The 27,914-nt window shown below is 56.6% G+C and overlaps 1 protein-coding gene across 2 annotated transcripts; it reads left to right on the top strand.

The window, feature by feature from the left end:
* On the top strand, positions 1-27,632 carry PLOD1 (procollagen-lysine,2-oxoglutarate 5-dioxygenase 1). Of its 2 annotated transcripts, none has more exons than XM_058719041.1 (19): positions 1-171; positions 7,440-7,531; positions 8,635-8,768; positions 9,150-9,313; positions 10,351-10,463; positions 12,098-12,161; positions 13,393-13,490; positions 14,339-14,440; positions 15,486-15,617; positions 17,306-17,427; positions 18,908-19,012; positions 19,394-19,519; positions 19,796-19,937; positions 20,853-20,966; positions 21,602-21,667; positions 22,253-22,357; positions 23,948-24,094; positions 24,869-24,994; positions 26,753-27,632. In XM_058719041.1, exons 1-19 carry the CDS (start codon positions 96-98, stop codon positions 26,906-26,908), a joined length of 2,184 nt encoding a protein of 727 aa, XP_058575024.1. In that variant the 5' UTR covers positions 1-95; the 3' UTR covers positions 26,909-27,632. The 2 variants fall into 2 exon arrangements, with proteins under 2 accessions (XP_058575024.1, XP_058575023.1); XM_058719040.1 differs by lacking the exon at positions 1-171 and adding an exon at positions 3,528-3,777.
* Positions 27,633-27,914: the final 282 nt, after the last annotated feature.

Raw genomic sequence — 27,914 nt, 5'->3', positions numbered from 1 at the left:
GGGCTCCGTGCGTGGCAGCCGGACCGCGGGCCCCGTCGCGAAGTTTCCAGACTGCGAGCGCGGCGGGAACGGCCGGACGTCCCCAGACCCTGGCCATGCGGCCGCTGCTGCTCCTGGCCCCGCTGGGCTGGCTGCTCCTGGCCGAAGCGAAGGGCGACGCCAAGCCGGAGGGTGAGCGCGCCGGCCGGGCCCGGGGCCCGAGAGGCTGGTCTGGGCTGCACGGGAGGCCTGGGCTTCCGAGGGGATCCGGGTTCCGGCCGTTTGGCCACTGACTCGCTGGTGACTCGGACAAATCACTTCCTCTGTTGGCGCTGCGGTTCCCACGTCCGTGCAGCCGGGAGGGGAGGGACAGCCGAGGTCCATCCAAATCATAATAGCTCTCGTGACAGTAATACCAATGGCTACTGTTTAGGGAGCACTTATTATGGGCCAGCTATCGGTTAAGCGAGATCTCGACCCGCGGAAGCGAGCTCTTCTATTACCCCCTTTTCCAGAGGGGCACACTATGTAAGGTTCTGGAGTCGGCTCACTTGCCCAAGATCACACAGCTTGGGGGCCTTGGAACCAGGATTGACACCCAGGGGTGCCTGGTTTCCGTGCCGGGCTCAGAGACCGTAGGCATCACAGCCACTGGGGTGGGGAGAGGAGGGGGTGGCTCACGTGGCAGAGCCATTTACGCTGTCATATCAGTCCTCTGTGGTCTGCGGGGCGCCTGCTGGGTGGGTCTTAACTCTCTCCAGGTTGCACCTGGGGAAACTGAGGCTCAGACAGGTGCAGTGACTACCCAGGATTGTCCAGTCTTGGAGTGGTTGGTTCTAGACCCACTGGACTCCGTGTCTAGGGTTCCCTCTACATCCCCAGGGCAGGTTTCAGAGTGTGCCCCATCGTTCTGAGTAGGTGCTAGTGTCTTCCCCACCGCTCCTTGGGTCACCTCCAGGGCTGCCTGCTGAACATCTGCGAGCCCGGAGGAGAGCATAGCCTGTGGGCAGTCCCAGCAAAGCAGAGCTGAACTGGCCACCCCGACCATGGTCCCCTGTTTTGTCTGCCCTCCTTCCTGAGAACCCGGGAGCCAGAGGAGGCAGGATGGTGGTATAGAAGACCCTCACCCGGGGAGGGGATGGGAACCACCGTTTCTTAGTACCTCCTTTGTGCCAGGTTGTGCCCAAGGCCACACATCTCCTAGCGGTAAAGCCCGTGGTGACTAATCTCCATGAAGCTTGGTGTTCTAGCCTGCAAAGTGGGGGCAGTGGTACCTGAGTCCTAGTGCTCTGACCAGGATTCCAGGAGATGAGGCCTCCTGGTGAGGGTTCAGCTCAATACCTGGCCTACACTGGCATTTTCTTTCTCGGACCCAGCACCGCCTGCTTTCTTGGAGTATCCCAGCAGGGTAGTAAAACAGGTCAAAAAAATCCAGTGATGCAGGTGCTGAGCACAGGGCTGGGCTGATAGTGTGTGCCAAAGGCCTGCGGCCTGGGTCCACTCGCTGGCCAGGAGCTAGGCGCCCTATAATAGCCTTTGTTTCCCGAGCCTCTCTTTCCCCTGCTTCTGCTGATGTGGGCTCCCTCCGCCTCAGACCACTGAAGGAGAAAAAACTCCTGCTCCCACAGTGAAGCCCACAGAAGTGAGTCAGGGACCAAATCGATGACAAGGCTTCAGGTGCGCTGGCCCCGGCAGGTGACCGGAGGGGACAGAGGAGACAGAAGGGAGTCCCATTAAAGGTGCAGGATTGAGTGTGTGACTGAGATGATCCAGGCAGAGCACCTTGTAGATCGTAAGTAAATAGTAGATTGATGGACAAGAGGTAATAGGTTGCCAGACATGGAGCTAATATCAAGCCCCTCTCAGGTTGAGACCCTTCTCTTCCCTTACTCTATCCAGATCCTTTTAATAAGTAAGGAATCATTAGCCCATTTTGCAGATAGGAAGACTGAGGGCCCAAAAGGTTAAACACCTGGTCTCAGGTCGTGGTAGGTGCTTGGAGGTGGGGTCATTGACTGGGACTCAGACCCGCTGCTCATCTCCACCGACCCGTCTGGATGGGGTGGGGGTGGGGTGCTGTTGGTCAGAGATGCTGTCTGGAGGAGCCTGCTCAACTCTCCCAGGCCCAACTGAGGCGGGACCCTCAGCCTGCTGGCTAGGACAGAGTGGGAGGGTAGTTGGTCCTGCAGGCCCACTGATTGGTGTCGGGAGTGGGGGACGCTCCAGCACCCCCCAGAGAGGCCAGCTCCTCCCTTCCCCTGGTTGGGCTGGGGTGCCCGGTCGGTGCCAGGTGGCTGGGATGGGGCAGCTGCCAAGGAATGTTCCAGTGGGCAGGTTCAGGAATGGCGCTCTTCGCAGCTTGTACCCACACGCACGTGGATTTGGCACATGGAGAGAAAGATGGGGTTTCCACTTTAGGGAGTTCCCAATTTTAGCGGTGGGTGGGCCCAGAACTGCTCACCTCAGTAGGTACCCAATGTTATGGGGGGAGACACAGCCCTCTGCTCCCAGAATGCCCTATGCTTGAGAAGGGAGACATTGCCCTATGCTGGGGGAGCCCCCAGACCAATGTGGGAGACAGAAAGAGACGGTCAACAAAGCGACATTGAAACGAACAAATTCCCATAGACCTGGTCCTTTCTCCCTTTTGTAGAGACTTCTAGCTGATCACTGCTCTCTCCCTGGGCTCCCGCCTGTCCCTGCAGGCCTCGGTTTGGCCATGGAGAGGGAAGGCCCACCTGGAGCCTGACAGCTGCCAAGTTCCAAGGCTCTGGGAAGTCAATAGGGCGTGGGCGGGGGTCCCGGGTCATGCTGTTCCAGGCAGGGAGTGGAAAGGTCCCAGGAGTCAGGCGGGCCCAGCTGGATGTGTGTGGGGGGAGGGAGTGTCTGAGGAGGACTGAAGGGGCAGAAAGGAGTAGGGCTTCAGACTCGGGAGGCATGCCGGGCTCCTGGGCACTGGGAATGTACATCTCCTGCCATTCTGCCGCACCGTTTGTGGCTTCCGTTCAAGCCTGGGGGGAGCACGGAGGATGGGGAGGAGCTTCATTCCCACCTCCCCAGAGAGCAGACTGGGTGCGTCATGACCGTGCCTGGAGAGCCATCTTGTGTTCCCAGCCTTCTCTTTGGACCCCAAAGAGGGATCTGTATTCCCCCAGGCCCCCGGGCTCAGCCTGTCCCCATCATTCTTGCTCTCACCAAGGTGGCTTCTCTGCATCCCTGACCCCCGGGGCAGCACCTGGCCACACACATGCCCTTCTCTCGGGACGTTCCCTTTGACATGTGTCACCTGCAGCCAGGTACTATGCTAAGCACTTCACGGACATTAGCTCATTCAGTACTCACGAAAGTCTCTGGAGGAAAGTACTACCATTGTTGTTATGATCCCATTTTACAGATAAAAGGCACAGAGAAGCTAAGTTACTCACCAGCAGTCTGTCTGCCGCTCTGCCCTGCTGCCTTTTGCTCACCTCTGATCCTGGATCACAGCCTGCCTGTCGGGGAAAACCAGTGCTGCACTTTGGGCAGCAGGTCTGGAGGGCCAAGAGCCCTGGGTGGCAGGCCTCATGGGGACCCTGGCTTTGGCCCCCGGTGGGCCGGCCAGACCGGCCAGAAAGCAGGGGGGCAGGGCCCTGGTGCTCCATACCGAATCCTCCACGTTGACACCCTGTGGCATGCCCTGTGCTCTGGCTGCCTGCCGGGTGACTGGAGCCGAATGTCCACGTTGGGGATGCCTGAGAGAGGGCGGCTGGAAATGCTGGATTCGGTCTGCAGCCTTCCAGGATGTTGGACAGAGAAATGGTGAGGTTAAGAACACAGGCATTTGGAATTCCAGCTCATTCCCTTCTCCCGGCAAGATTCTGTGACCTGCGGCAGGTCATTTGGACTCTCTGTGCCTCAGTTTCCTGCCTATAGAAGGGAGGGGTAGAACTATCACCTGCCACATGGGATGTCGATAGTTAAATGTGATGACTGTAACACACTTTGTGTGGCATGTGGCTTCTAGCAAGGGCTCAACCGGTGGTAGTGCTTACTAGAGTCACCTGCCCACCGTGCTCCTTAAGGCCAGACGGTATACACCAGACATCCTGAGTCACGCTCAGTCCCAGCCCCAGGGAGGGGGAGGGAGGCCAAGGAAATAAAGACAGGAGCCTGGCCTGGCAAAAGGGACAAGGAACATGTTTGTACTGGTGCATCACCTGCTGGGCAGAGGAAAGAGGGCTTCCTGGAGGACTGGGGCCTCTTCAGAGGAAGGAGGAGTGAATTGTGCAGGCAAGGCAAGGGAATGGGGCAAAGGTTGGGTTCACTGAGGCAGCTTGCGTGGGGGTGGGGGGTATTGAGAGGTAATGGCAGGGTCCCTTGGGGGAGGGGTCTGCCTTGAGTTCTCTTGCTGTGACCCATCCCCGCACCCCTGCATCGGAGCCCCGATCAGGACCGGGGGATGGGTCGGATCAGAAATTTCCCAATGGGCTAACATCAGAAATCACCTGGGAAGGGTAGAAAAAAATCCAGACTCCTGGGCCCATCTCAGACCTCTGGTCCTGGAATTCGCAGGCTCCCTGTGATGCTGCTATGTAGGCAGGTTGACCCTCTGGACGAGGTGATCTTCTGGAGTCCTCGGCTACTAGATTTGTTAAGGCCCCCATGGGGCACCTGGGATCATCCTGGAAATCAGAGAAGAGACAGGCTGGGTGGGTGGGGAGGGTCCAGTATAGCCTGGGACCTTCTCCTCGACCTCAGCTAGGGTTTTTTCAGACAGATGGAGAGACAGACAGCTGGTCACTGCCCCAAGCCAGGGCAGTGCGTGCAGAGGTTAAGAGAGGGGACTCTGGGTCCAGACTTCTGTGACCACATTCTGGTGCTACCACTTCCTGGTTCCCTTGGGCAAGTTACCATCTCTGAGCCGTAGGTTTCTAACTGTAGAGTGGGGAGTTAGGAGAGTAAAGTGCTCAGAACCGAGTCCTGCATGCCAAAGGTATTCGGTAAAGGCTAGCCATCGGGTACCTGTTCTTTTGCTAGAGGGGACTCAGGAAAGGAGCCTTGAGATGCCTACCCCCTCAAGCCCCTCCCACCACAGCCTGTCTTCAGGAGCCCTGATCCACCAACTTACACAGACACACACACACACACACACACATGCGGGCTTTGTCCATCTGTGAAATGTGACACTCCCTGTCCCAGCGTTCCCTGCCAAGGACAGGAGGGCCTCAGAGCCAGCCACTCTCTTCTCCTTGCTCGGGGGGGGGGGAGGGGGGGGTTGCGTGGCGGGGGGGAGGTGCAGGGACACTTAACCATCCTGGCAAGAACTGGGGGAGCCTCTCCTCAAGTGTGAACAGCACCCCTCTTTCCTGGCCCCCAAGGTCAGGTGGTGAGGCCTCCCCTTTCCATACGCTTCTGTTCTTTCAGCCCAGGCCTCTCTTGTTTTTAGGGGGGTGGGGGTGTATGGGAAGGTCTTACTTGCCTGTGTTGGCCTGGCCACTTGGTGGGTCAGTTCACCCAGGAAAGCATTATGTCCTGGACCCCATGAAACGGTAATAAGTGGTCGGCGGGGGGTGTCCTACCTCTAAAGGCAGGAGAGAGGTCAGGACAAATCTCAGAAGGCTTCATAGAGGTGGTGGCAGGGAAGGGGTGTCACTGTCACTGGCCCTGGGACCTGGAGGAAGATTAGCGAAAGGGGACAGAGAGAGGGAGCTGGGGCAGGAGGGGAGGAGCTCAGCAAGGTGAGACCCCTGGCTGGGGGAGATCTCGTCCACTCAATGGAGGGAAGGAGTACATCACTGGGCCGATCAGGGAGGGCCTTGAATGCCAAAGCAGGGTGTTTGCCTCTCACTGATCAGCACCAGGCATAGCTCTTAGTAAAACCCAACGAGGGTTTTACAGGCCCGATCTCACTGAATTAGTCTGGCATTCCCTGAAGTGGGTAACAGTAGCCTCCCCTTACCCGCGGCCTCGGTTACTCACGGTCAACCAGGGTCCGGAAGCAGATGATCCTCCAGCCTAACTATGTCTCAGTGCTGTGTCATTCAGCTCACTCTGTTTCGTCGGGTAGGCATTTAGATGTCACATCATCGCAAGGAGGGTGAGCACGAGAGGCCACATCCACATGATGCTTGTTACAGTATGTTGTTATAATTGTTCCATCTTATTATTCACTATTGTTCATTCCTTACTGTACCTCATTTATAATTACATTTTATCGTAGATACATACACATAGGAAAAAACATAGCGTATATAGGGTCTGGTACTATCTGTGGAGCGGTCCTATCCACTGGGAGTCTTGGAATGCATTTCCCGTGGATAAAGGGTTGACCACTGTACTGTTTGTCGTTTGTTTGTTTTTTTGTGTTGTTTTGTTTTTTTAAGTCATCTCTCTGCCCTGCGTGCGGCTCGAACTCATAACTTCAAGATCAAGCGTTGCATGCTCTACTGACTGAGCCAGCCAGGTGCCCCTTCGTACTGTGATCTGGAAGGGGCTTCCCCAGGGCTCCCAGAGATGCCCCCTGGGGAGCTGTTTTCAGCAGGTTTTTTTTGTTTTTTTTTTTTTTAATGAATCATGATTTCCTTAAGTCGGTGATTAACTCTGATTGCAATCAGAATCAATTGGGTAGCCTTTTTTTTTTTTTTTTAATGTTTATTTATTTTTGAGAGAGAGAGCAGAAGCTGGGGAGGGGCAGAGAGAGAGAGGGAGACACAGAATCCAAAGCAGGCTCCAGGCTCCGAGCGGTCAGCACGCATTCCGACGCGGGGCTGGAACTTGTGGACCGCGAGATGGTGACCTGAGCCTAAGTCAGATGCTTATCCGACGGAGCCACCCAGGCGCCCCTCAGCAGGTTCTATTGCAGAGGTGAAGCCACACGACAGAGCCTGAGAGAAGTCTCTTATTAAGGTAGTACAGCTATTCTGGCCAAAGCTGAGGATTTCAAGTCCGTTTCCACTCAGGGTCAACTCAGAGGTTCTCACATGTTGGCGGAGAGGCTCAGCAGGAAAGGCTGTTGGGATGGATTAGCAGTGTGCGCCCTGGGTGCAGGCAGGTGGCCATCCCTGGGCTCATGTCCAGCATCAGCTAGAGAGGTCCCCCTGGTGCTTGGCATTCAGGACGAACCTTTCCCTCCGCCCCCGTGTTGGGGCCACAGCCCCCTAAATCCAGAGAAACCCAGCCCCACCACGCAAGGTGCAGACGCTTCTGTTCTGGGCGCCTCCTGTCGTGCCATTCAGTTCCTAGGGGGACAGAACCCTGGAGGAGATTCCAGGAGACCCAGGTTCTGTCCCCGCTCTATCATTAACCAGCTGAGTGACCTTCGGTACATCTTTCCTACCTGGGCCCTGGGCCCTTGTCTGTAATGGGTGGACGTGAGGGCACATCTTGCGGGGATTTGACACATGTAGGAACAATGACCTGCTCCTGCCTGTCACCTCTCCTCACCCTCCATTCCCACTCACCACGCTGTCCTCTGTCCATAGACAACCTCTTAGTCCTCACGGTGGCCACAAAGGAGACTGAGGGGTTCCGACGCTTCAAGCGTTCAGGCCAGTTCTTCAACTACAAGATCCAGGTAAGAGGCTCCCGGTGGGGGGAAGGGGCCAGGACAACCTCGGGGTAGCGGGTGAGTCCAGGAGCTGGGTTTTTGCCCTTCCCGAACTGATTGGGGCCACAGGGAAAGCTTCTAGAAGCCCAAAAGAGGAGGATGACTTAGGAAAAGCAAGAAGGGGAGAATGTAGGCAAAGTCTGGGAGGTGCCAGAGTTGGGAATGTGGGGAAAGTGAGACAGGAGGGCTATGGGGCGATGCTAACACTAGGGGAGTGGGGCTGGTTTAGAAGGCAGGGCCTGGGAACCAGCATTTTACCAATTCCCTCCTCCCCCCTCCCCCGCCAAGGGATTTTGAGACAGCCGTAGTCTGGAGATCTTACCTGTATAAACTCTGCTCTAAAGAAACAGAGGCTGAGCTGTCCTCTGGTGTCCTCTGTGTGCAGGATGGGGGCTAAGCCCTGCAGGGAGACATTCCAGTATTTAGCTAAGTGTGCTGAGTGGCTCCTTCTGTCAGGCACAGTGGTAGGCACTGGGGCTGGAATGATGACAGGGCAGACCAGGGCATTGCCTACAGAGCTTGCAATCCAGTGGCATTAAGCCGGAAAGAAAATGGATTAGCTCACATGAATGCAGGTTGAAGCAGAAGGTTGCTTCAGGCATAGCTGGATCTAGGGGTTCGAGCTGCATGGTTAGGGCTTTATCTTTCTATCTCCAGGTTCCCTTGGCCTTCATTTGCAGGCATGCTCTCTCTACATGGTGGCAGGATGACCACCAGTCACAGACCCACATGCCTCAGCTTCTCAACCTCGACAGAACTAGACAGCCTTTCCGTAATTGGGACAGAACAGTCCCGGGGAAGAGTCTGACAGGCCATGCTTAGGTCACATGCCCAAACCCATGGCTGGGGGAAGGATGGGACACTGACTGGCCAGGTGTGGTCACATCACCCCCACCTCCACCCCCAGAGCCCTGTCAGCCTCACACACGGTGTAGAGTGGTTTCCCCACAGGTGAGGGAGGAGGTGCTGGACAGACAGGCAAAGATGTTCACTGTTCAGGCAGAGGTAGAATTTTGGCTGACAAGATAGTTCTGTACCAAAAGCCCACATTAAAGGGCCTTTCTCTGTAGGCGCTGGGCCTGGGGGAAGACTGGAATGGGGAGAAGGGGGCGTCATCGGGTGGAGGGCTGAAGGTTCGGCTGCTGAAGAAAGCTCTGGAGAAGCACGCAGACAAGGAGAACCTGGTCATTCTCTTCACAGACAGGTAGGTGGCTGGGGGCTTCCTGGGTGGGGCCCAGAGAGAATATTCTAGAATATTCTAGCCCTTGCAGGATATCGGGGGTGGGGGGGGACTCGCTCTAGCTAAGGTTGCCTACCGTTTGAGGGGGCCTGTGAGCCCAGAAAAGACCATTCCCAGGGGTGGTGAGATGGGCAGGGGGCCCTGCCCAGGTGGGGTGAGCCATGCTTCGAGTGTGAGGTGGGGACCATCTCTGCCCAGGGCGGGGTGGCAACGCCACGGGCTGGCCAAAGACAGCAGGGAAGAGCCGTTTCCCCTGGCGTGGCCCTGGGGTGGCGTGGGAAAGGTGGCCTCATGAGCCCCTGCTCACCTCTGCCTCGCCCCCACTTTCCTCGGCTCTGGCCACAGCTATGACGTGGTGTTTGCGTCGGGGCCTCGAGAGCTCCTGAAGAAGTTCCGGCAGGCCAGGAGCCAGGTGGTCTTCTCGGCCGAGGAGCTTATCTACCCTGACCGCAGGCTGGAGGCCAAGTACCCGGCAGTGTCCGATGGCAAGAGGTTCCTGGGCTCTGGAGGTGAGGAGTCTGGGCGCGGAGGCCGCGGTGGGGCTGGGCGGGTTCCAGAGGGGTCCATCCGCTGCCGTCGGGACATATTGCCCCCTGCAGTCCTCCCCATCTTGTGAACAGCCACCCATCTGCACAGATCAAAACCAGAGCCACCCCTAAATATCCTCCCTCGGTCCCCGCCTCTGAGTCAGCGGGCTGGTGACGCCACTCCCACTTTGAAAGGTCTCGACTCTGCCCTCATGTCCATCCCCCACTGCTGCCGCCTCACTTGGCTCCCGGCCATTTGCAGTCGTCTCCTGCCTGCTCTGCCGGCCTCAGCCCTCACCCCTTCCAGTCCGCTCTCCACCCAGTAGCCAGGTGCAAAGCCACACGCATCACTCAATGCCTTCTTATTGCATGGAGAGTAAAATCCATATTTTATTCTGGATTCTTCTGTCCAGCCACGGAAGGGGGTTCGTCTCCGGCAGCCACTTCTCCCCATTGGCTGAGAGAGTTAGCACAGTCTAGATGGCCTGGTCCTGGCCCAAGGCTGGGGGTGTTCCCTGGGGTGGAGCCCTCCCTGGCTGGCCCCTTTTCCCTTTTCTCTCCATTCCAGTCTGCACTGTGGCCAAGGAGCTGTGTGGGCTTTTCCCTCTAAGCCCCCATGCACTGTGTGACCTTGGCCCAGCCTCTGCCCTTCTCTGGGCCAAGTTTCCCAGATAACTGTAGAAAAGGGGCTCCAAGCCTATGTCCTACCAGCTCTGCTCTCCAGGGACTCCTGGTCTGATGCATTTATTCACCACCTACGTGGTGCCCGGCACCTGATTTGGTTCAGGTTAGTGGATGCCATTGATCTTTCTCTGTGAACTCAGGGGGAACTTGTCACCAAGTGGCATGAACTAGCAGGTTGCTTTCAGCCTACAGACATTACCTCCCTTCAATCCAGGAGGACCTCTAAGAGGAGGTAAAGGAGTGGGAGATGAATGAAAGCAGAGTCTGGGAAGAAGCTTCTGGTTTAGAAGCCGGAAGCTAAGTGTCTGTCTCTGTGTGTCCCCCACCAACCGCAGGCTTCATCGGTTATGCCCCCAGCCTCAGCAAACTGGTGGCCGAGTGGGAGGGCCAGGACGGTGACAGTGACCAGCTCTTTTACACCAAGATCTTCTTGGACCCAGAGAAGAGGGTAAGGGGCGGCGGGTGGAGCTGAGGAACAGGGGCAGGGCGGGGGGGATCTTGATGCTGGATCTTGATGCTATAGTGGGAGCAGTGCCCCCTGACTCCGTGGGTTGGGCCCCCACTTATTCATTCGCAGATTCACTCAGGTGTTCAGCGGCTATTTATTGAGCGCCTGTTGTATGTGAGACACTGTCAGGTGCGGGGCAGGAATGCGGCTGCGAAGAAGACAGTGGGGGCCTTCACCCTCACAGACACTCAAGTCAGCGAGACAGGAGTTCATAGCCTCCTTTTTGGGGGTGATGGTACTGAAAGGAACTGACAGGCTGAGCTGCCCCTGCCCCACCCTGCCTGGTGGGGGGGCAGGTTTCTGGGGGCTGAAGAGGTCTTGGCCAGACCTGTGCCATGACCTCCAAGCCTGCCTTAAGGGAGGCAGGGGTCGTCGAAGGGACTGAAGGTGGCAGGTCTGGACCAGTGTCGCCCCAAACTAGCCGGTGTCCTCCAGGCAGGCAGGAAACTCAGAGAGTCCTTGGGTGGAGGGGGTCAGGATTCCTGGATTCTTCCCTGCTTGTCCCCATAACCTCCATCCATGCGGTGCTGTGCGACCTAGGGTAAGTCACTTCCCCTCTCTCGGCCTCAGTTTTTATTATCCACGAACTATTGAAATGAAACAGCTGGACTTGTGCAGTAGAAACATGAACTTGATCTTTTTAATTCAGTCTTTCCTCCTCCTTCCCCTTTGCCTCGGGTGACATCATTTGCAGAAGCCCAGGGTCCAAAACATAAAAGTGGACTCTGTGGGAGTCCCCTTCCCTCTCTATGGGATGAGGACTGGGCCTAGCATGCCACTTGCCTTTGTTGGCCTGGCCTAGGGCTCCATGAGACACAGCTGGATCTTGAAGAGGCAGCCCTGTGCAGTGAACAGGGACCTCAGGGCCGGGCTCCTGGGGTTCAAATGCCAGCTTAACCAATTATTAGCTGGGTGACTTTAGGCAAGTTATCCAACCTCTCTGTGCCCTGTTTTTTAAATTTGTAAAATATGGCGATGGTGGGACTTTCCCATAAGGATGTTGTTTGGATTGGGGCGCCTGGTTGGCTCAGTTGGTTAAGCGTCCGACTGCGGCTCAGGTCACGATCTTGCGGTCCGTGAGTTCAAGCCCCGTGTCGGGCTCTGTGCTGCCAGCTCAGAGCCTGGAGCCTGCTTCGGATTCTGCGTCTCCCTCTCTCTCTGCCCCTCCCCTGCTCATGCTCTGTCTCAAAAATAAATAAGAACATTTTAAAAAAATTTTTAAAGATTAAAAAAAGGATGTTGTGTGGATTAAATGAACTAATGCTTATGTAGTATTTAGATCAGTGACTGACAGTAAAGTGAAAAACATTTGTTGTTATCGTGATTGTTATACTTGAACCAGCTGTTGCCTTAGATGCCTTCTAATTCTGAAAGTCCCTGAGTTCTCTGTGAGTAGAGCCACTGGACCAGTAGATCACAGGGCTCCGAGCTATCCTGATGTGCCAGGGCCCAGCGGGTGTTGGGGGAAGGAAGGGGCAGAAGTAGGAAGGCAGGCTCCCCACACTGGGCGTGATGGAGCCCCATCGTCCAGCAGGGCCTGTCCCTGCTGCAGCCCAGTGCTCTCTTTCCTACAGGAGCAGATCAACATCACCCTGGACCACCGCTGCCGTATCTTCCAGAATCTGGATGGAGCCTTGGGTGAGCGGCCCCCATGGGGAGAGGGATCCCAAGAGAGTCATTAATAAGGTGATGAGGATTCCAGGCAGGGCCTGAGCCCAAGGAGGAGAAGAGGCTGGTTTCTCCCTGGCTATTGTTCCAGGAGGTCACTTGCCCCATCCCCAGGTCCCAGAGGCCACCTGGATGTCCTGGGGCAGAGCTGTGTTTCCCTGGGGGTGGAGAAAGGAGGGCCAAGAGGTTGGTCTAAGAGCCTGCGGGACACCAGGGGAGGAGGCAGCAATTCAGCCTGGGAGCAGGTGGGCGATGTGCACAGTAGGTACCCGTCCCCAGCCCTGCATCCCTGGTTCTTATGCATCCCTGCTCCTGCTTCCTCTCCTTCCCTGCCCTCCCACCTCCCAGGTGGCTGGCACAGGAAGCTGATGGACATCTTAAGAAAAGAGTAGTTGGAAAAAAAAAAAAAAAGAAAAGGATAGTTGGACCCAATAGCTGCTTGGTGATTTTATGGGATAAATGGAATCTTATTTTTTGAGAATCTAATGAGTCCTTTCCCAGGAAGGTGCAGGAAAAGCCACACCCTTTTGTCTATGGCTTCTGGAAGCACAGGAACCTAGACTAAGAAGCTGGGTCCTGAGCGTCTCTTGGGGGAGCCAGGCGCTTGCGCAGAGGGGCCCCTTCACATGGTCACCCGCACGGAGGGCCTCCCTCCCCAGTGTCTTCCCAGGCCTCTGACGGAAGACTCCTCTGCATTTGTAACTGTTGGATGGGCTGCTACCTCCTGCTGTCTAATGGGGTCAGAGGATCTGTCAGGATCCTGCCCGAGGGAGTCTCTCCACCAGGACAGGACCTGTCCCCCACCTTGCTCAGCCCTTCCGCTGGGGCTGGCACATTCTCAGTGCTGCTCTCCAGGTCTGTCGTTTGTCGGAGCAGGTGCCCCCAGGCTCTGTCCCTGGAGCTTCTCTAGCTGGGATGTTTCAGGTCTTTGTTTTCTCCCATCTCCTGCTTCTGGCTTGAATAAGTAATCACCATAAATACTGGGAGTTGCCGTGGATTCTATGCTCATTATGTGCCAGGAGTGGTGCTGAGTGCTTGCCCAACACAGAGCCCTCCCGCTCTTACCCCATTTCACAGACGAGGAAACTTGAGGCTCGAAGAAGTGATGTTAATAACCCAGAACAAGCCCTGAGCAGGAGCTAGGACTTGAACTTGGCCTCTAGACCTGATACTGGATGTCTCTGTGCTTTCTGACCCCCAGATGAGGTGGTGCTCAAGTTTGAAATGGGCCACGTGAGAGCGAGGAACCTTGCCTATGACACCCTTCCGGTCCTGATTCATGGCAATGGGCCCACCAAGGTAGGGAGAGGCCCCAGCCCCTGGGGAGAGTAAGAGCAGGGGCAGAGGCTCAACTCTGCTCTCACTGTGACCCCACCGCTTCTCCTTGGGGTCAGAGCCGCCCCGCTGGGCCCCGCTGCCCCCTGGCTGCCTCTGTCCTCACATCTGAGTTCAGCATGGTGACTTATTTCCTTGCTGTGACGGTCAGTAATGTTCATCCCTGCCGAACCCCAGGACAGAAAGGAGGTTGCTGACCCCATCCAGGCCACAGCTGGGCTGCCCCAAGTCATCCGTACCCCATCATCCCAGGGCAGACTTGTTTCTTCATTCAGCAAACATTTAGGAAGGACATAAGGCATAGTCTGTCATGAGCAGCACAGACTGGTCCCTGCGCTTCTGGAGCTAAGAAGCAGCTGGGGTGCGGGCCGGACCTCACATGCCCCGGGGAGCCAGCCCTGGCTCACAGCACACTTCTTCACGTGTGGTCCCCGACCCCCTCCACTCCCCCCACCATGTCAGAGAGAAAGGGGAGGGTATTAAAGCAGACTTCCTGCCCCCACCTCAGAGCTGCTCAGTTGGACACTCTGGGGTGGGGGGCAGGCAGCAGTCTGCATTTTACAAGCTTCTGGCAGATCCAGAGATAAAAGTGTATCAGGCTGCCAGTCCTCCCTGGGCCCCCAGAGCAGCTTCGGTGATCTTCAGGGCACCAGAACATTCTGTCCAAAACCTGCCCCAAATAAAGCCGCATTCCTGTCCCCTTAGAGGGCCAGGGTGTGGGAACACCAGGGGCTGAGAGGGATGTGACTCAGTGGTTACAGGTGGGCGGGGCCAGCCATACCCCTCGTCTCTGACCCCACGTCTCCCTACAGCTGCAGCTGAACTACCTGGGCAACTACATCCCACGCTTCTGGACCTTCGAGACAGGCTGCGCTGTGTGTGACGAGGGCCTGCGCAGCCTCAGGGGCATAGGGGTAAGGCTGCCAGACGTGGGCGCTTGGTCCTCGCAGATGAGGAGGCTGAGTGAGTCTGGAAGAGACTGTTGTCTCTGGTGGGAGGTAAAGGGATAACCTTCCCGCCTGGGGTTCCCTCTTCCTCCTCACCCAGGCACCTCCTCTTGGAAGCCTTCTGAGATTACATATGGCTCCTGTTCATGCACAACCCCCTGGCCATGCCAAAGTTCTGGTTCTTTCCGCTTGATTCCTCTCCTATAGCTGCCTTCCACTCACTCACAGATCTTGTTCCTCGTTTTTTTGGTTTTTTTGTTTTTTAAGTTTATTTTGAGAGAGAGAGAAAGCATGAGTGGGGGAGGGGTAGAGAGTGAGGGAGAGAGAATCCCAGTCAGGCTCTGTGCTGACAGTGAACCGTGAGATCATGACCTGAGCTGAAACCAAGAGTTGGACGCTAAATTGACTGAGCCACCTGGGCACCCCTGTTTTGTTTTGTTTTAAAATGTTTATCTATTCATATTAAAAAAATATATATTTTTTTGTTCATTTATTTTTGAGAGACAGAGAGAGATAGAGCACGAGCTGAGGAAGGGCAGAGAAAGAGGGAGACGTAGAATCTGACGCAGGTTCCAGGCTCTGAGCTGTCAGCACAGAGCCCAACACGGGGCTCGAACTGACAAACTGTGAGATCATGACCTGCGCCAAAGTTGGATGCTCAACCCACAGCCACCCAGGCGCCCCCTTAACCCCTTGTTTATGGCTCACTGCAGACCCATGCCAGCCAGGCTGTGTGACAGCAGGCCATCAGCTGGTCCTGGCTCCAAGTCTAGGCTCACGTGATCTGCCCAGCAGGGACCCCCCACCTCCTCCCGCTTCCTTCTGCTTCCCTGTCAGTCCCTGCCTCTGCCTGTCTCTGCACATCCTGCTTGGAGCTCCCTGGCTCAGGCCCCTTTCCTGCTAAGTCTGCACGCCTCTGCCTCTGGCTCTGGGTCCCTCGGGCCACCCTAGGGGCTCGGCAGTGGCCCGGTGGCCACATCGCCACCCCTCATGCCACCCCCTCCCCGTGCAGGATGAAGCTCTGCCCACAGTCCTGGTCGGCGTGTTCATCGAACAGCCCACGCCGTTCCTATCCCTGTTCTTCCAGCGGCTCCTCCGCCTCCACTACCCCCGGAAACAGATGCGGCTTTTCATTCACAACCACGTGAGTAGCAGGCACTTGGCGGGGTCGCCATGAGGCTTGGGTCAAGGCCCAGCCTCACGGGGTGGCCTGGGACATCTCCGGAACTAACCGAAGCATCACTGTCTGGGCCAAATGGAAGTGGGCGTTGGACTTGACTTGAGTCAGACTGGCCGGGTTTGAATCCCAGGGCCACTTCTTGTATTGGCTGTGTGACATTGCTCAACCTCTCTGTGCTTCGGTTTTCTCACCTATTCAATGGGGCTAGAATCGTGCCGACCTCATGGAATTGCTGCATGGGTTAAACAAGTGGGCACGGGAAACACACAGGAGGGAAGGGCAGGCACATGACAGGTGCTCCTAGCTGTCATCATTGTCATTGTTTCTCTCCCTGCCTCAGTCGGTCCTTCCTGATTCGATTCGGTGACAAACTGGTTTTCATTCCCTGCGTACCCTCTGGGGAATCAAGGAGGGCCCTGAGGCCTGCTGCTTTGTGGGGAGCAGGCCCAGGTTCAGTATTCCTAGCTCCTTCCCTCTCCCCCGCTTCCTAGCTGGATAAAGTCCCACCTCATTTCCCTGGCATCCGGGATGCCAGATACGCCGTCGAGTTCTCTCTGTTCTCAAGGCTTCTTGTCCCCCGTAATGTTCTCTCATCCGGCAGCACCCCTTTCTGAGACCTTTCAGCCCCGACAGTCAGCATCCCACTCCCAGGGCCCTGTGGCCGCACGCTCGGCTCAGCTCTGCCTGTGTCACAGACATTAGTTCAACTGTGCCACGTGGAAACAGGAGAAGGGTGTCAGCCCTGCCCTTGGGAGTCTCCCCGCTTCCCTGGAGACGTGAATTCTCATTTTTTGTGCAGAAAAAGAAAACTGTCACAGGCAGTCTTTAAAGACCTGTGAGCCCGGTCTGATTTGTCGCCTCCTTACAGGAACCCTGGGACTTAGGCTCAGTTGCCCTCCCATTTTACAAGGGAGGGAATGGAAGCTGAGGCAGGTGAGGTGGCTTGTCCAAGGCCACACAACTAATGGTAGCTGAGCCGGGCTTCGCTCTGAATCCTGGGTTTGATCCTAAAAATCTTGATTTGTCCGCTTCCCCCTGCAAGGGGCCTGGGGAATGGACTGTTTTTCTTTTTTTTTTTTTTAATTTTTTTTTTTAACGTTTTTTATTTATTTTTGGGACAGAGAGAGACAGAGCATGAACGGGGGAGGGGCAGAGAGAGAGGGAGACACAGAATCGGAAACAGGCTCCAGGCTCCGAGCCATCAGCCCAGAGCCTGAGGCGAGGCTCAAACTCACGGACCGCGAGATCGTGACCTGGCTGAAGTCGGACGCTTAACCCACTGCGCCACCCAGGCGCCCCTGGACTATTGTTTTTCAAAGTGCAGTCCAAGGATCACGCGGAGCATTTTGTAGCGAAGCAGGTCCCTGGGCCTCGCTCCAGACCGGCAAAATCAACGACTCTGGATGTGGGGTCGGGGATGCTGTCCAAGTGACAGAGGCTCTTAAGAGGCTGGTGGGCCTGGCCTGGTCAGGGATGGCTGGGAAAGGGCACTCCAGGCAGAAAAGCTGGCATGGGCAGAGGTCTGGAGATAGGAAAGCCAATGGCCAAGAGTGTGCGAGGAATGAAGGGGAGTGGCTTGCAGGAGCAGGGGTGCTGTGGTCCTGGGGTGGAACCACTGTCCCCATCTTCACCCTCCCATCCCCCACCCCTAGGAGCAACACCACAAGGCTCAGGTGGAACAGTTCCTGGCAGAGCATGGCAGCGAGTACCAGTCCGTGAAACTGGTGGGCCCTGAGGTTCGGGTGGCAAACGCCGACGCCAGGAACGTGGGCGCGTGAGTTGGGGGCTGGGGCACCATGGTCATCTCTGCTGACGGTAGTGGGTAGGGGGGCATCAGGCCAGGAGACAGAGGAGTTGAGAAGGCTGCATGTGGTCTCCAGCAAGTTCCTGCCCCTCTCTGGGCCTCAGTGTTCCCATCTGTCAAATGGGGAAATAGGCACTGCCCTGCCAACCTGGGGGCTCCTGGGTAGGGCTGAGCAGTGTCATTTGGGTGCAGGAAGCAAATCAGAGAAAGAGGAAGAACTGGAAAGCCAGAAGTAGGTAAACAAGGACAGTTTCGAGAGACGATCTCTGATTTTGCCTTTACTATTAAAACAAACAAGTAATCCCTGTTGACTGTGGAAGAATTAGTCCAGATCCGAGGCTGTGGAACCTCCAGGAAGGTTCTTCTGCCACGCCCACTTGACCCTGAGGTTGTAGCACAGTTGGGCGTGGCTGTGCTCCCACGAATTTTACTTCCGAACACTGAAATTTGAATTTCATACGACTTAAAAATAAGTTTTTTTAAACTTTTTAAAAAATGTGTATTTATTTATTTTTGAGAGAGAGGTAGACGGAGAGTGAGCAGGGGAGGGGCAGAGAGAGAGGGAGACAGAATCCCAAGCAGGCTCCGTGCCATTAGCACAGAGCCCGATGTGGGGCTTGAACCCCTGAACCATGAGATCATGACCTGAGCCGAAACCAAGAGCTGGATGCTTAACCAACTGAGCCACCCAGGCGCCCCTGAAAATAAATTTTTTTAATGTTTATTTATTTTTTGCTAGAGAGAGACAGAACATGAGTGGGGGAGGGGCAGAGAGAGGGAGACACAGAATCCGAAGCAGGTTCCAGGCCCCGAGCTGTCAGCACAGAGCCCGACGTGGGCCTCGAACTCACGAGCCATGAGATCATGACCTGAGCCGACCTCAGACACTTAACTAACTAAGCCACCCGGGCACCCCTCATATGATTTTTATGTGACTCCTTCTGATTTTCGTTTCCCCCAACCATTCAGAAACGTGAAGCCATTCCTAGGTCACGACCTACAATGATACCAGGCAGTGGGCTGGATTTGGAGCACGGGCTGTACGTTGCTGAGCCCCGGGCCAGATTAACAAAAAGAGCATAAATTTGTAAGGCTTTTGGTACGGGTGACCAAACTACACTTCAGAAGGGGCAGAACCGGTTTACCCCCTAGCCCTGGGCGGTGTACGAACCTGTCTGTGGGCCGTGTTCTCCCCAGTCCGAGGGTTTTCAGGGCACTTGATAGCAGTCGCTGAGCTCCGGGCATTCATCTGGAGAGCCTAACAGCCCAGGGTTTGGGTCTCGGGGTCAAGGCTGCTGGGCCCAACCTGCACCAGGGCTGGCCTGACCCCTCTAAAGAACTTTGGCTGGTTCCCTGTGGTCACAGAGGGGGGCAGGCCTGGAGAGTAAGGCTGCAGCGCTGCTCTGGGACCCTGGGACCCCTCTGCTGACCCCGGAACCCCTACCTGCAGGGATCTGTGCCGACAGGACCGTGGCTGCACCTACTACTTCAGCGTGGATGCTGACGTGGCCCTGACGGAGCCTAAAACCCTGCGCCTGCTGATCGAGCAGAACAAGTGAGGCTGTGGGTGGGCTGCGGCAGGCTGGCCCTCCAAGCCCGGGCCCCCGCTCCAGTCCCCCCCGGCCCCCCGCCATGCCTTTCTTCTCCGCCTTCACCCTGGCCTCACCTCCCACCCTGGGCCTGCCGCAGCCCGGCAACCTTGTCTTGGTCCAAGATGTTCCCTCCTCCCTGCTGCAAGCTGCCCCTCCTGCCCTCCGCTCCCGGCTGCCCTGTTGGAGGGAGCACGAACCAGATGGGCCAACCCACCCCCCTCCAGGCCCCACTTGCGGGTTGAAAGGGCAGTCCTCCCCCCCCCCCCCCCGCCCCACACCTAATTAGATCTGCCCCAAACTCCCAGTGGGCAGGGAGACTCCCACTGAGGTGCTCCCTTCCTCAGGAACGTCATCGCCCCGTTGATGACCCGCCATGGGAGGCTGTGGTCGAACTTCTGGGGGGCCTTGAGCGCAGATGGCTACTACGCCCGCTCCGAGGACTATGTGGACATTGTGCAGGGGCGGCGCGTGTGAGTACCTGCGGGATGGGAACGCCCTCACCCGTCTTCCCCCAATATTCCCGTCCTTGTTGCCCTCGAATTCCTGTGAAACCCAAAGCAGGGAAGACTGCAGTCAGACACAGGGAAGGACTTCCCGGCAGTTGTCCTGAGCCCATGTGCCCAGGGTAGGGGAATCAAGTCAGCACTCTCGTGCCCTCCCGGCCTCTGACTGCCTCCTCCCCCGGGGCCCTGATCTCTAGCCTATGACGGCCTGCAGCCCCCTCCATCTTCCTCTCTCACCCTTAGTGGCGTCTGGAACGTGCCCTACATCTCCAACATCTACCTGATCAAGGGCAGTGCCCTGCGGGCTGAACTGCTGCAGACAGACCTGTTCCACCACAGCAAGCTGGACCCCGACATGGCCTTCTGTGCCAATATCCGGCAGCAGGTCGGCAGCGCTGGGCAGTTGGCGGGGGGGGGGGGGGGGGGGCCGTTGATGGAGAAGGTGGTCTGGATCTTGTCGCCTTAGGCCTCAAGCTTCTGAGATGCCAGGGCCTGGTGGGGGGCACTCGGGGCATCAGGCACGAGGGCTGGTCCTTAGGGTCTGTGGGGACCATTTTAGTGGACCCAGTTTTCACACCGTCTGTTTCATTGACATTTTCAATACAGCCAAAAAACCCTAAACTCTCCACCTAAATGTACCCCGAGTACATTAGATGTACCTTAGTACATTAGAGAGAGAGGGAGACAGAATCCCAAGCAGGCCCCGAGCTGTTAGCACAGAGTAATGTGCCAAAGAGACGCCCTTGCCCTCTCCCTGTGTCCCACCCGATATGTTTTTGTGGTTATTTTATTTTTTAAGAATATTTAGTTTTGAGAGAGAGCGCGAGTGAGCGGGGAAGGGCAGAGATCGGGACAGAGGATCCAAAGTGGGCTCTGTGCTGATAGGCTGACAGCAGCAAGCCCGATATGGGACTTGAACTCACAAACCGTAAGATCATGACCTGAGCCCAAGTCGTATGCTCAACCGACTGAGCCACCCAGGTGCCCCCGACTGTGGTTATTTTTATTTAAATGTGGCAGCATGATGGTGTCTTCCTGTGCTCTGAACTTCAGGAGCAGACACCATTCTTTGCTTCTACACCATCAACATTGGTTCTTTGATTCCCATTCAGTCCTCCAGGAAGCCCTCCTTGATTGTATCCATGTCAGGCCTGGCCGGGTGCTAGGGAGACGAGATGGGGTGCCCGCACTTGGTTCCCTGATCTCCAACTTGATGGACAGAGGAGGCTGCAGCCATGCCTCTCTCTCCTGGGACTGGTGGGGGAGAGGGGCTCTCTTCCATCCTTCCTGTTCTCCCCAGGACGTGTTCATGTACCTGACCAACCGGCACACCTTTGGCCACCTGCTCTCCCTGGACAGCTACCAGACCAGCCACCTCCACAACGACCTCTGGGAGGTGTTCAGCAACCCTGAGGTGAGGTCCTGGGTGGATGGGCAGGGGAGGGAGAGAAAGGGACCCCAGCGAGCCAGTGGTGTAAGGGGACTCCTGCTCAGCCTGAGAAGAGCTGGGGCTCTGAGGGCTACCTGCCACCTGCCTTCCTCCACCCCAGGGACCGTGTGGGGCAGGGTTTGGGCTGGGAGACGCGGGCTCTGGAGAGGCAGCGCCATCTAGTGGAGGGGAGACCAGGAGTCAGGCCTGGGTCTGTGGACCCTCAGCTGTGACTTCGTTGAGCCACTCGACCTTTGGGGTCTCAGTTATCTTAGCTCTAAAATGGGTATACTGTCTGAGCCTCGCTCACTTCTGAGGGTGTCGAGAAGCTCAGAGGAGGAGAAAGTGGTGACGGCGTTCCTAGACATTGCGAGCTTATGGCTGACTTGGGCACATGCACATACCTGTACGCAGACCTGCACACACATGCACACGCGTGTAGGTACCTATGAAGACACCAGCTCCTGCAGGCATACTGTGTGCCCACGTCATACACCTGCACCCGGTGGGCCTGGTGCGTACCCCCTCCCCCAGGCATGCACACATTCACCCGCATTGGAGCCCCAGCTGGCCCGGGCCAGGCCTGAGGACCCCAACCGACTCCCCTCCCCCCACCCCAGGACTGGAAGGAGAAGTACATCCACGAGAACTACACCAAGGCCCTGGCAGGGAAGCTGCTAGAGATGGTAAGGACTGGGCGCCTCTGGGGACAAAGGTACTGGATTCACACCCTGCACCTGCTGAGGGGGATGGAGGGCAGAGGAAGGCAATCAGCTGCCCCAGGAGAGAAGGGGAGGCTCTGGAAGCACTTGGGCAAGAGCCTGGGCAGTGGGCTGGTCCTTCCTCCTGTCGGTACTTCCCATCTGGAGTCTGCAGGGGCCTCGGGACCTTGGGTTGCTCTCCTGGCCCAGGCAAGGAAGAGGAAAATGTCCCCAAATGTGGTCTCAACCGTGGGCCATGGGCCAGTAGCAAGAAACAGTGCTTCTCTATTTGCCCCGAAGCCTGCTGGGCTGTCCTCCCTCCATACGCACATTCCCTTCCTGGCTCTGCCCCGGTAGTTCTGTGACCTTGGCTGAGAAAGACCAGCTCTGAGCTCAGTTTCCTTCCCCCTTTAGCAGCTCACGGACCAGGGTATGGGGAAGGGCCTGGGCCACTTGAGGGGCCCTGCCTGTGGCGGGTTCCACAGGGGGGTGGGGGAGGTGGGGGAAGAGGCAGCGGTGCCACCCGGACCCGTGTGACTGAGTCCTCCCCTCCGTCCCCGCCCTCTCCAGCCCTGCCCAGATGTCTACTGGTTCCCCATCTTCACGGAGACGGCCTGTGACGAGCTGGTGGAGGAGATGGAACACTATGGCCAGTGGTCTCTGGGAGATAACAAGGTGGGGGCCCAGGTGCCTGGGCTGGGAAATGTGGGGGAGCCTGTCCTCTGGGCTCTTTTCCTGGCAAGCTGGCCAACCTCTCTGGGACTTTGTTCGCTTGTTTAAGTTTATTTATCTATTTTGAGAGAGAGAATGAGCAGAGGAGGGGCAGAGAGAAAGGGGGCCAGAGGATCTGAAGTGGGCTCTGTGCTGACAGCACAGAGCCCGATGCAGGCCTCGAACCCACAAACCATGAGATCATGACCTGAACCAAAGTCGGCCGCTTAACCAACTGAACCGCCCAGGCACCCCTCTCTCTGGGACTCTTTCGGGGGGTGCTCTGGCACTGAGGAGTAGGGGATTGAAGAAATGGGTCGGAGTATGGGTCCCCAGGCTGCCATGACCGCTAGGTGACTTTGAGCTGCCTTAATCTCACATTCTAGATTTCCAGTTCCTGGTTTGTTATTAGAATGATTTAGCTTCCTTTACCAGATTGGGTGTGTAATGGGGGAGGAACACGCAAGTGTGGGATGAGGAAGAATTAGGGACGTTAAGGCCACATTCACCAGACAGCAGAAGCAAGTAGCATATTGGATTGAGAGGCTGTGTGGTTCCCTGGAAGAGGAATCCCGTACCTGTACTCATCTTAGAAAGTTCAGGGGGCATTTTTAAAGGCACATGAGGCCCTGGGCCTGTGTGCCTCAGAGCCTGGCTAACCTTTGACCTGGCAGCTGGAGTAACCAGTGGTTCCGATTACCAGCCTCATCCACATGCTTTGGTGGTGAGATCATCTTCGGAGGCCAGGAACGGGCATAGCCCATGCTTTCTGGGGTCTGGCCAGCCTTTGTGCTCCCGGGACCAGGTCAGTGCTGGGACTCTAGTGCCTGAGCCAACCTGTGACCCTCTGCACCTGGTTTTTTCTGCGGTGTAGCAAATCACCACGAAGCCTCAACAGCATAAAACAACACCCACGTATCATCTCCGGGTTTCTAGGAGTCCACATGTGGTTTAGCCGGGTCCTCTGCTCAGGGGTCTCTCGAGGCTGCAGTCGAGGGGCGGGCAGGGTTGGGGTCTCAGGTGAGGCTCGGGGTCCTAATCCAAGCTCCTGTGGCAGAATTCATTCCCGTGCTTCCTCCAGGCCAGCGGGAGAGTCTCTCTCTTCAAGATGCTCATTTATTTATTTTTTTTAACGTTTATTTATTTTTGAGACAGAGAGAGACAGAGCATGAACGGGGGAGGGTCAGAGAGAGGGAGACACAGAATCTGAAACAGGCTCCAGGCTCTGAGCTGTCAGCACAGAGCCCGACGCAGGGCTCGAACTCACGGACCGTGAGATCATGACCTGAGCCGAAGTCGGCCGCTTAACCGACTGAGCCACCCAGGAGCCCCAAGATGCTCATTTAAAGGCACGCCCGGGGCACTCTCCCGTGTGATCAACCCAAAGTCAACTGACTTGTTACCTCAGTGACATCTGCAGAGCCCGTTCGCTTTGCCCTCTGCCCTAACCTCATCCCATCATGTTTACAGGTGGGGTGGGGGCGGTTGGGCAGTCCACACACCAGGCGGCCGTCTTAGAATTCTGCTTACCACGCTCGCCTTGGTCACTTCCAGGACAACCGCATCCAGGGTGGCTACGAAAACGTACCAACCATCGACATCCACATGAACCAGATCAGCTTCGAGCGGGAATGGCACAAGTTCCTGGTGGAGTACATCGCCCCCATGACCGAGAAGCTCTACCCAGGCTATTATACCAGGGTGGGTGTGCCTGGGATGTAGCCAGAGAGGGGATATGGGGGGAGTGGCTAGGGAGAGGAGAGTGGTGGGAAGGAGAGAGAGTGGTCCCAGCCTCGGGAGAGGCCTGAATGTTTGGTCTCCAGGTGGGAGTGAAGTCTCCTCCCATGGTGGGAGCGCCTCTGGAAGAGTCCAGGGTAGGGGCAGCCCGTCTTGCCTCCAGCCTGTGACATCACTCCTCTGACTCCTTCCTTCGTGTCCTTAAATCCTGCCTCAAGGATGCCTCTGCCCAGCTTGCAGACAAGCCCCCGGCTCGCTGGCCAGCATACTCACTCCTCTCTCAATTTCCCTTTAGCTCCCCACTGAGTACCTGTTGACTGCCCCTTTGCCTTTTGCGCTCCTTCCCTCCCTTGATCACCGCCTCACGCACAAGGCTTTCTCCAGACCCCTGCTTTGACTGCCTGGGCACTGCCCTTGACGGACGAATCAGCAGCCTGCATAGTTGCCATAAAGGGTTGTAAGGATGAGCTGCCTTCCTTCTGCCCTAGCTTCCCTTCCCTCCTCTCCTCTCCCTTCCCTTCTCTTCCTTCCCTTCCTTCTGTCCTTTCCCCTCTCTGCACATCTTTATTGAAAGCCTTCCCTGTGCCAGGCACGGGGGAACACGGCGTTGAACAAACCTGCCCTCAGGGAGCCAGCATCCCAAAGACTGCGTGAGGGGCCCCTCCTCTGCACCCCTGCCTCTCTTGCTCTTCAGCGGCTTCTGTCCAGCCGCTTCTCTTTCCCACCCCCTTGACACAGGCCCAGTTCGACCTGGCCTTTGTTGTCCGCTACAAGCCAGATGAGCAGCCGTCCCTCATGCCGCACCACGACGCCTCCACCTTCACCATCAACATCGCCCTGAACCGGGTCGGTGTGGATTACGAGGTGAGCTGCTCACGGGGTGGTTGGGGCTGCGGGGCCTGTGGGGCCCAGTGCCCAAGAACCAGAGAGAGAAAGAGGGTGCCAGGTCTGTGAGGGAAAGGACTTCAGACACAGTAGAGCGTGGGCACGGGAGGTCAGAAGTCAGACTGCGTAAACCGGCACCTGCCTACCTACTCACCAGCTCTGTGGCCTCAGACATGTTTCTTAGGCTCTCAGTTTCCTCCTATCTTGGCTGGAAAAATGTGGAGGGCCCTCCACAGAACTGCTGTGACAGTTTCCTGAGCTCATTCAGGTGGTTGCCTATGGGAACCGGCAGTAAGTACTCGAGGCCTGATAGCTGTTGGTGATAAGGAGATTAGGGTTTCCATCAGTCTCAGAAGGAAGAGGCTGCCTTGGAAATGGCAGGACGGGCTTAGTCTGGGTGTGGGGCTCAGGCTGGTGGTTGGAGGGGAGAGCCGGGGAAACCAGGAGGACGTGGGGTGGAGAGGGGACAGCTCTGGGGGCCTCAAGGTCCCAAGGGAGGCCTCTAGGTGTGCTCAGCTAGGGAGTCATTCATTCATTCATTCATTGTTGATTCACTCATTCCTTAAGCTGCTATTTAAAAAAATTTTTTTTTTTATTTTTTTTTCAACGTTTTTTATTTATTTTTGGGACAGAGAGAGACAGAGCATAAACGGGGGAGGGGCAGAGAGAGAGGGAGACACAGAATCGGAAACAGGCTCCAGGCTCCGAGCCATTGGCCCAGAGCCTGACGCGGGGCTCGAACTCACGGACCGCGAGATCGTGACCTGGCTGAAGTCGGACGCTTAACCGACTGCGCCACCCAGGCGCCCCTAAAAAAATTTTTTAATGTTTATTTATTTTTGAGAGAGAGAGAGAGAGAGAGAGAGAGAGAGCAGGGGAGGGGCAGAGAGAGAGGGAAACAGAGAATCCAAAGCAGGATTCATAGTATCAGCGCAAAGCCCAACGTGGGGCTCGAACTCGCAAACCGTGAGATCATGACGTGAGCCAAAGTTGGACACTCAGCTGGCTGAGTCACCCAGGCGCCCCTCTTTTTTTTTTTAAGCTGCTATTTTCTAAGCATTTTGGGGACTCAGTCCTGGGCTGGCCACAGTGAAGGACACCCACACAAGCATCCTCTAATTTTTTTGAGAGTTTACCATGTATCAGGGGTTCACCTAGGGGACGGTTTTGTCCCCCCACCCCCTGGGGACATTTTTGGTTGTCACAGCTGTGGCGGTGCTACTGGCATCTAGTGAGTAGAGGCCAGGGGTGCCCAGGGCAGCCCCCCCACAAGAGAAAGTACCGCCAGAACTGTGTACTTAAAAAATGTTTATGATGGTAAAGTTTCAGTTACATGCATTTTACCACAATTTAAAAAACGGGGGGTTTTCTGCCCACAAATGTCCATAGTGCTGAGGTTGAGAAACCTGGCCCTGAGCTCTTACCTGGATCATCTCACTTAATTCTCATGATCCTGTGAGGTTCATGCCTGTTTCCTGGGAGGGGAAACTGAGGCCTGGGTTAGTAAAGCATGTAGCCAACCTTTGCCCAGGGCTGCCTGACTCAAGGTCAGTGCTCTCGCTCTCTCTGTCTTTGCTGAGTTGAGTGTCCTCCTTAGACAGCTGTGGCTGTCACTCTACAAGGCATCCCTGGCAGACTGGGCTGCGGACACTGGGCTACAGTGGCTCAGGTGGGGGATAGGGCGGCGGGGGAAGGGCCCAGCTTCCCGTGGGAGAACTGACGCTTCCTGTCTCCCAGGGCGGGGGCTGTCGGTTCCTGCGCTACAACTGCTCCATCCGAGCCCCACGGAAAGGCTGGACCCTCATGCACCCCGGGCGACTCACGCACTACCACGAAGGGCTCCCCACCACCAGGGGCACCCGCTACATCGCTGTGTCCTTCGTCGATCCCTAATTGGCCAGGCCAGCCACCTCGGACCTCTTCCTCTTTGCCAACAACCACTGCCGGGCAGCACTCTGGGGCGTCGGGGCCCCAGGGAACCTGGACCAGCCTCCAGGCTCTTGACCTCCATTGCTCTTGGAGCCACCATCGGAGGGATTTGGCCGCGAGCCAGAGGCAGAACACACCTCCTTGGCTGGGGCTTTCCTGGTGCTCTGGACCCAGCCCAGGGAGGCGCCCCGTAGTCAGCAGTGCGTGTTCATTGCTTTGTGGCAACTTGCCCTTTCCCACCCATCTTCCTGACATACCCAGTCCTCTTTGTCTGCTTCTTCCATGGGGCGGGACTTGAGCAGAACAAGGGCTTAACCGGCTGCCCAGAGGTGCTCTAGGTGTGAGAAGGAGCCCTGGAGCTTCTCCCGGGCAGAGCTGCAGCCTAGGACTTCTGCTCCCAGCAGACACAGAGACCGGATCAGATCCACGCCCCCTCCCTGCCCCCAGGACTGCCGAAGCCCCTTCCTCCGTGGCTCCTGTCGTGGGAGCAGAATGTTGTCCCCTGGAGATGATGACTCAGAAACCTCCCTGGGAGACAGGAAAGGCATCGATGCCATAGCTCCATCCTCTGCGTGGGGGGAGGGAGTGACATGTCCGCACACTGCAGTGAATCACCCTGTCCCGATGCCTCTGGAGAGAGGGACAGACAGAAACAGGAGAGTTTCTATTAAAGATCATTCACACCACAGAGGGGGAGATGCTTGGGTGAGTGACTGTGCACATGTCCGAGCGAGTGTCTGCAGGGAGAGGTTTAAGAGCCCGTGGCTGGCAAGAAGGGCTGTGTCAGCAGACCGGGTGGCTTGTGTTTCCCAAACCCAGTCACGTATGATCCCTGTGTCATTTGTGTGTTCTGTAAAGCCTTACACGTGAGCCCGGCGCTGGCCGCCTGGGGCATGCTTCATCTCTGGAGATCTGCATCAGAGAGAACTCCTGGTGGCCCCCACCACACCCTGGACACACTCTTCTTGTA

This window comes from Neofelis nebulosa, chromosome 2, assembly GCF_028018385.1.
Source record: "Neofelis nebulosa isolate mNeoNeb1 chromosome 2, mNeoNeb1.pri, whole genome shotgun sequence".
Classification (NCBI taxonomy): Eukaryota; Metazoa; Chordata; class Mammalia; order Carnivora; family Felidae; genus Neofelis; species Neofelis nebulosa.
This window is presented reverse-complemented; position numbering and strand designations above follow the sequence as displayed.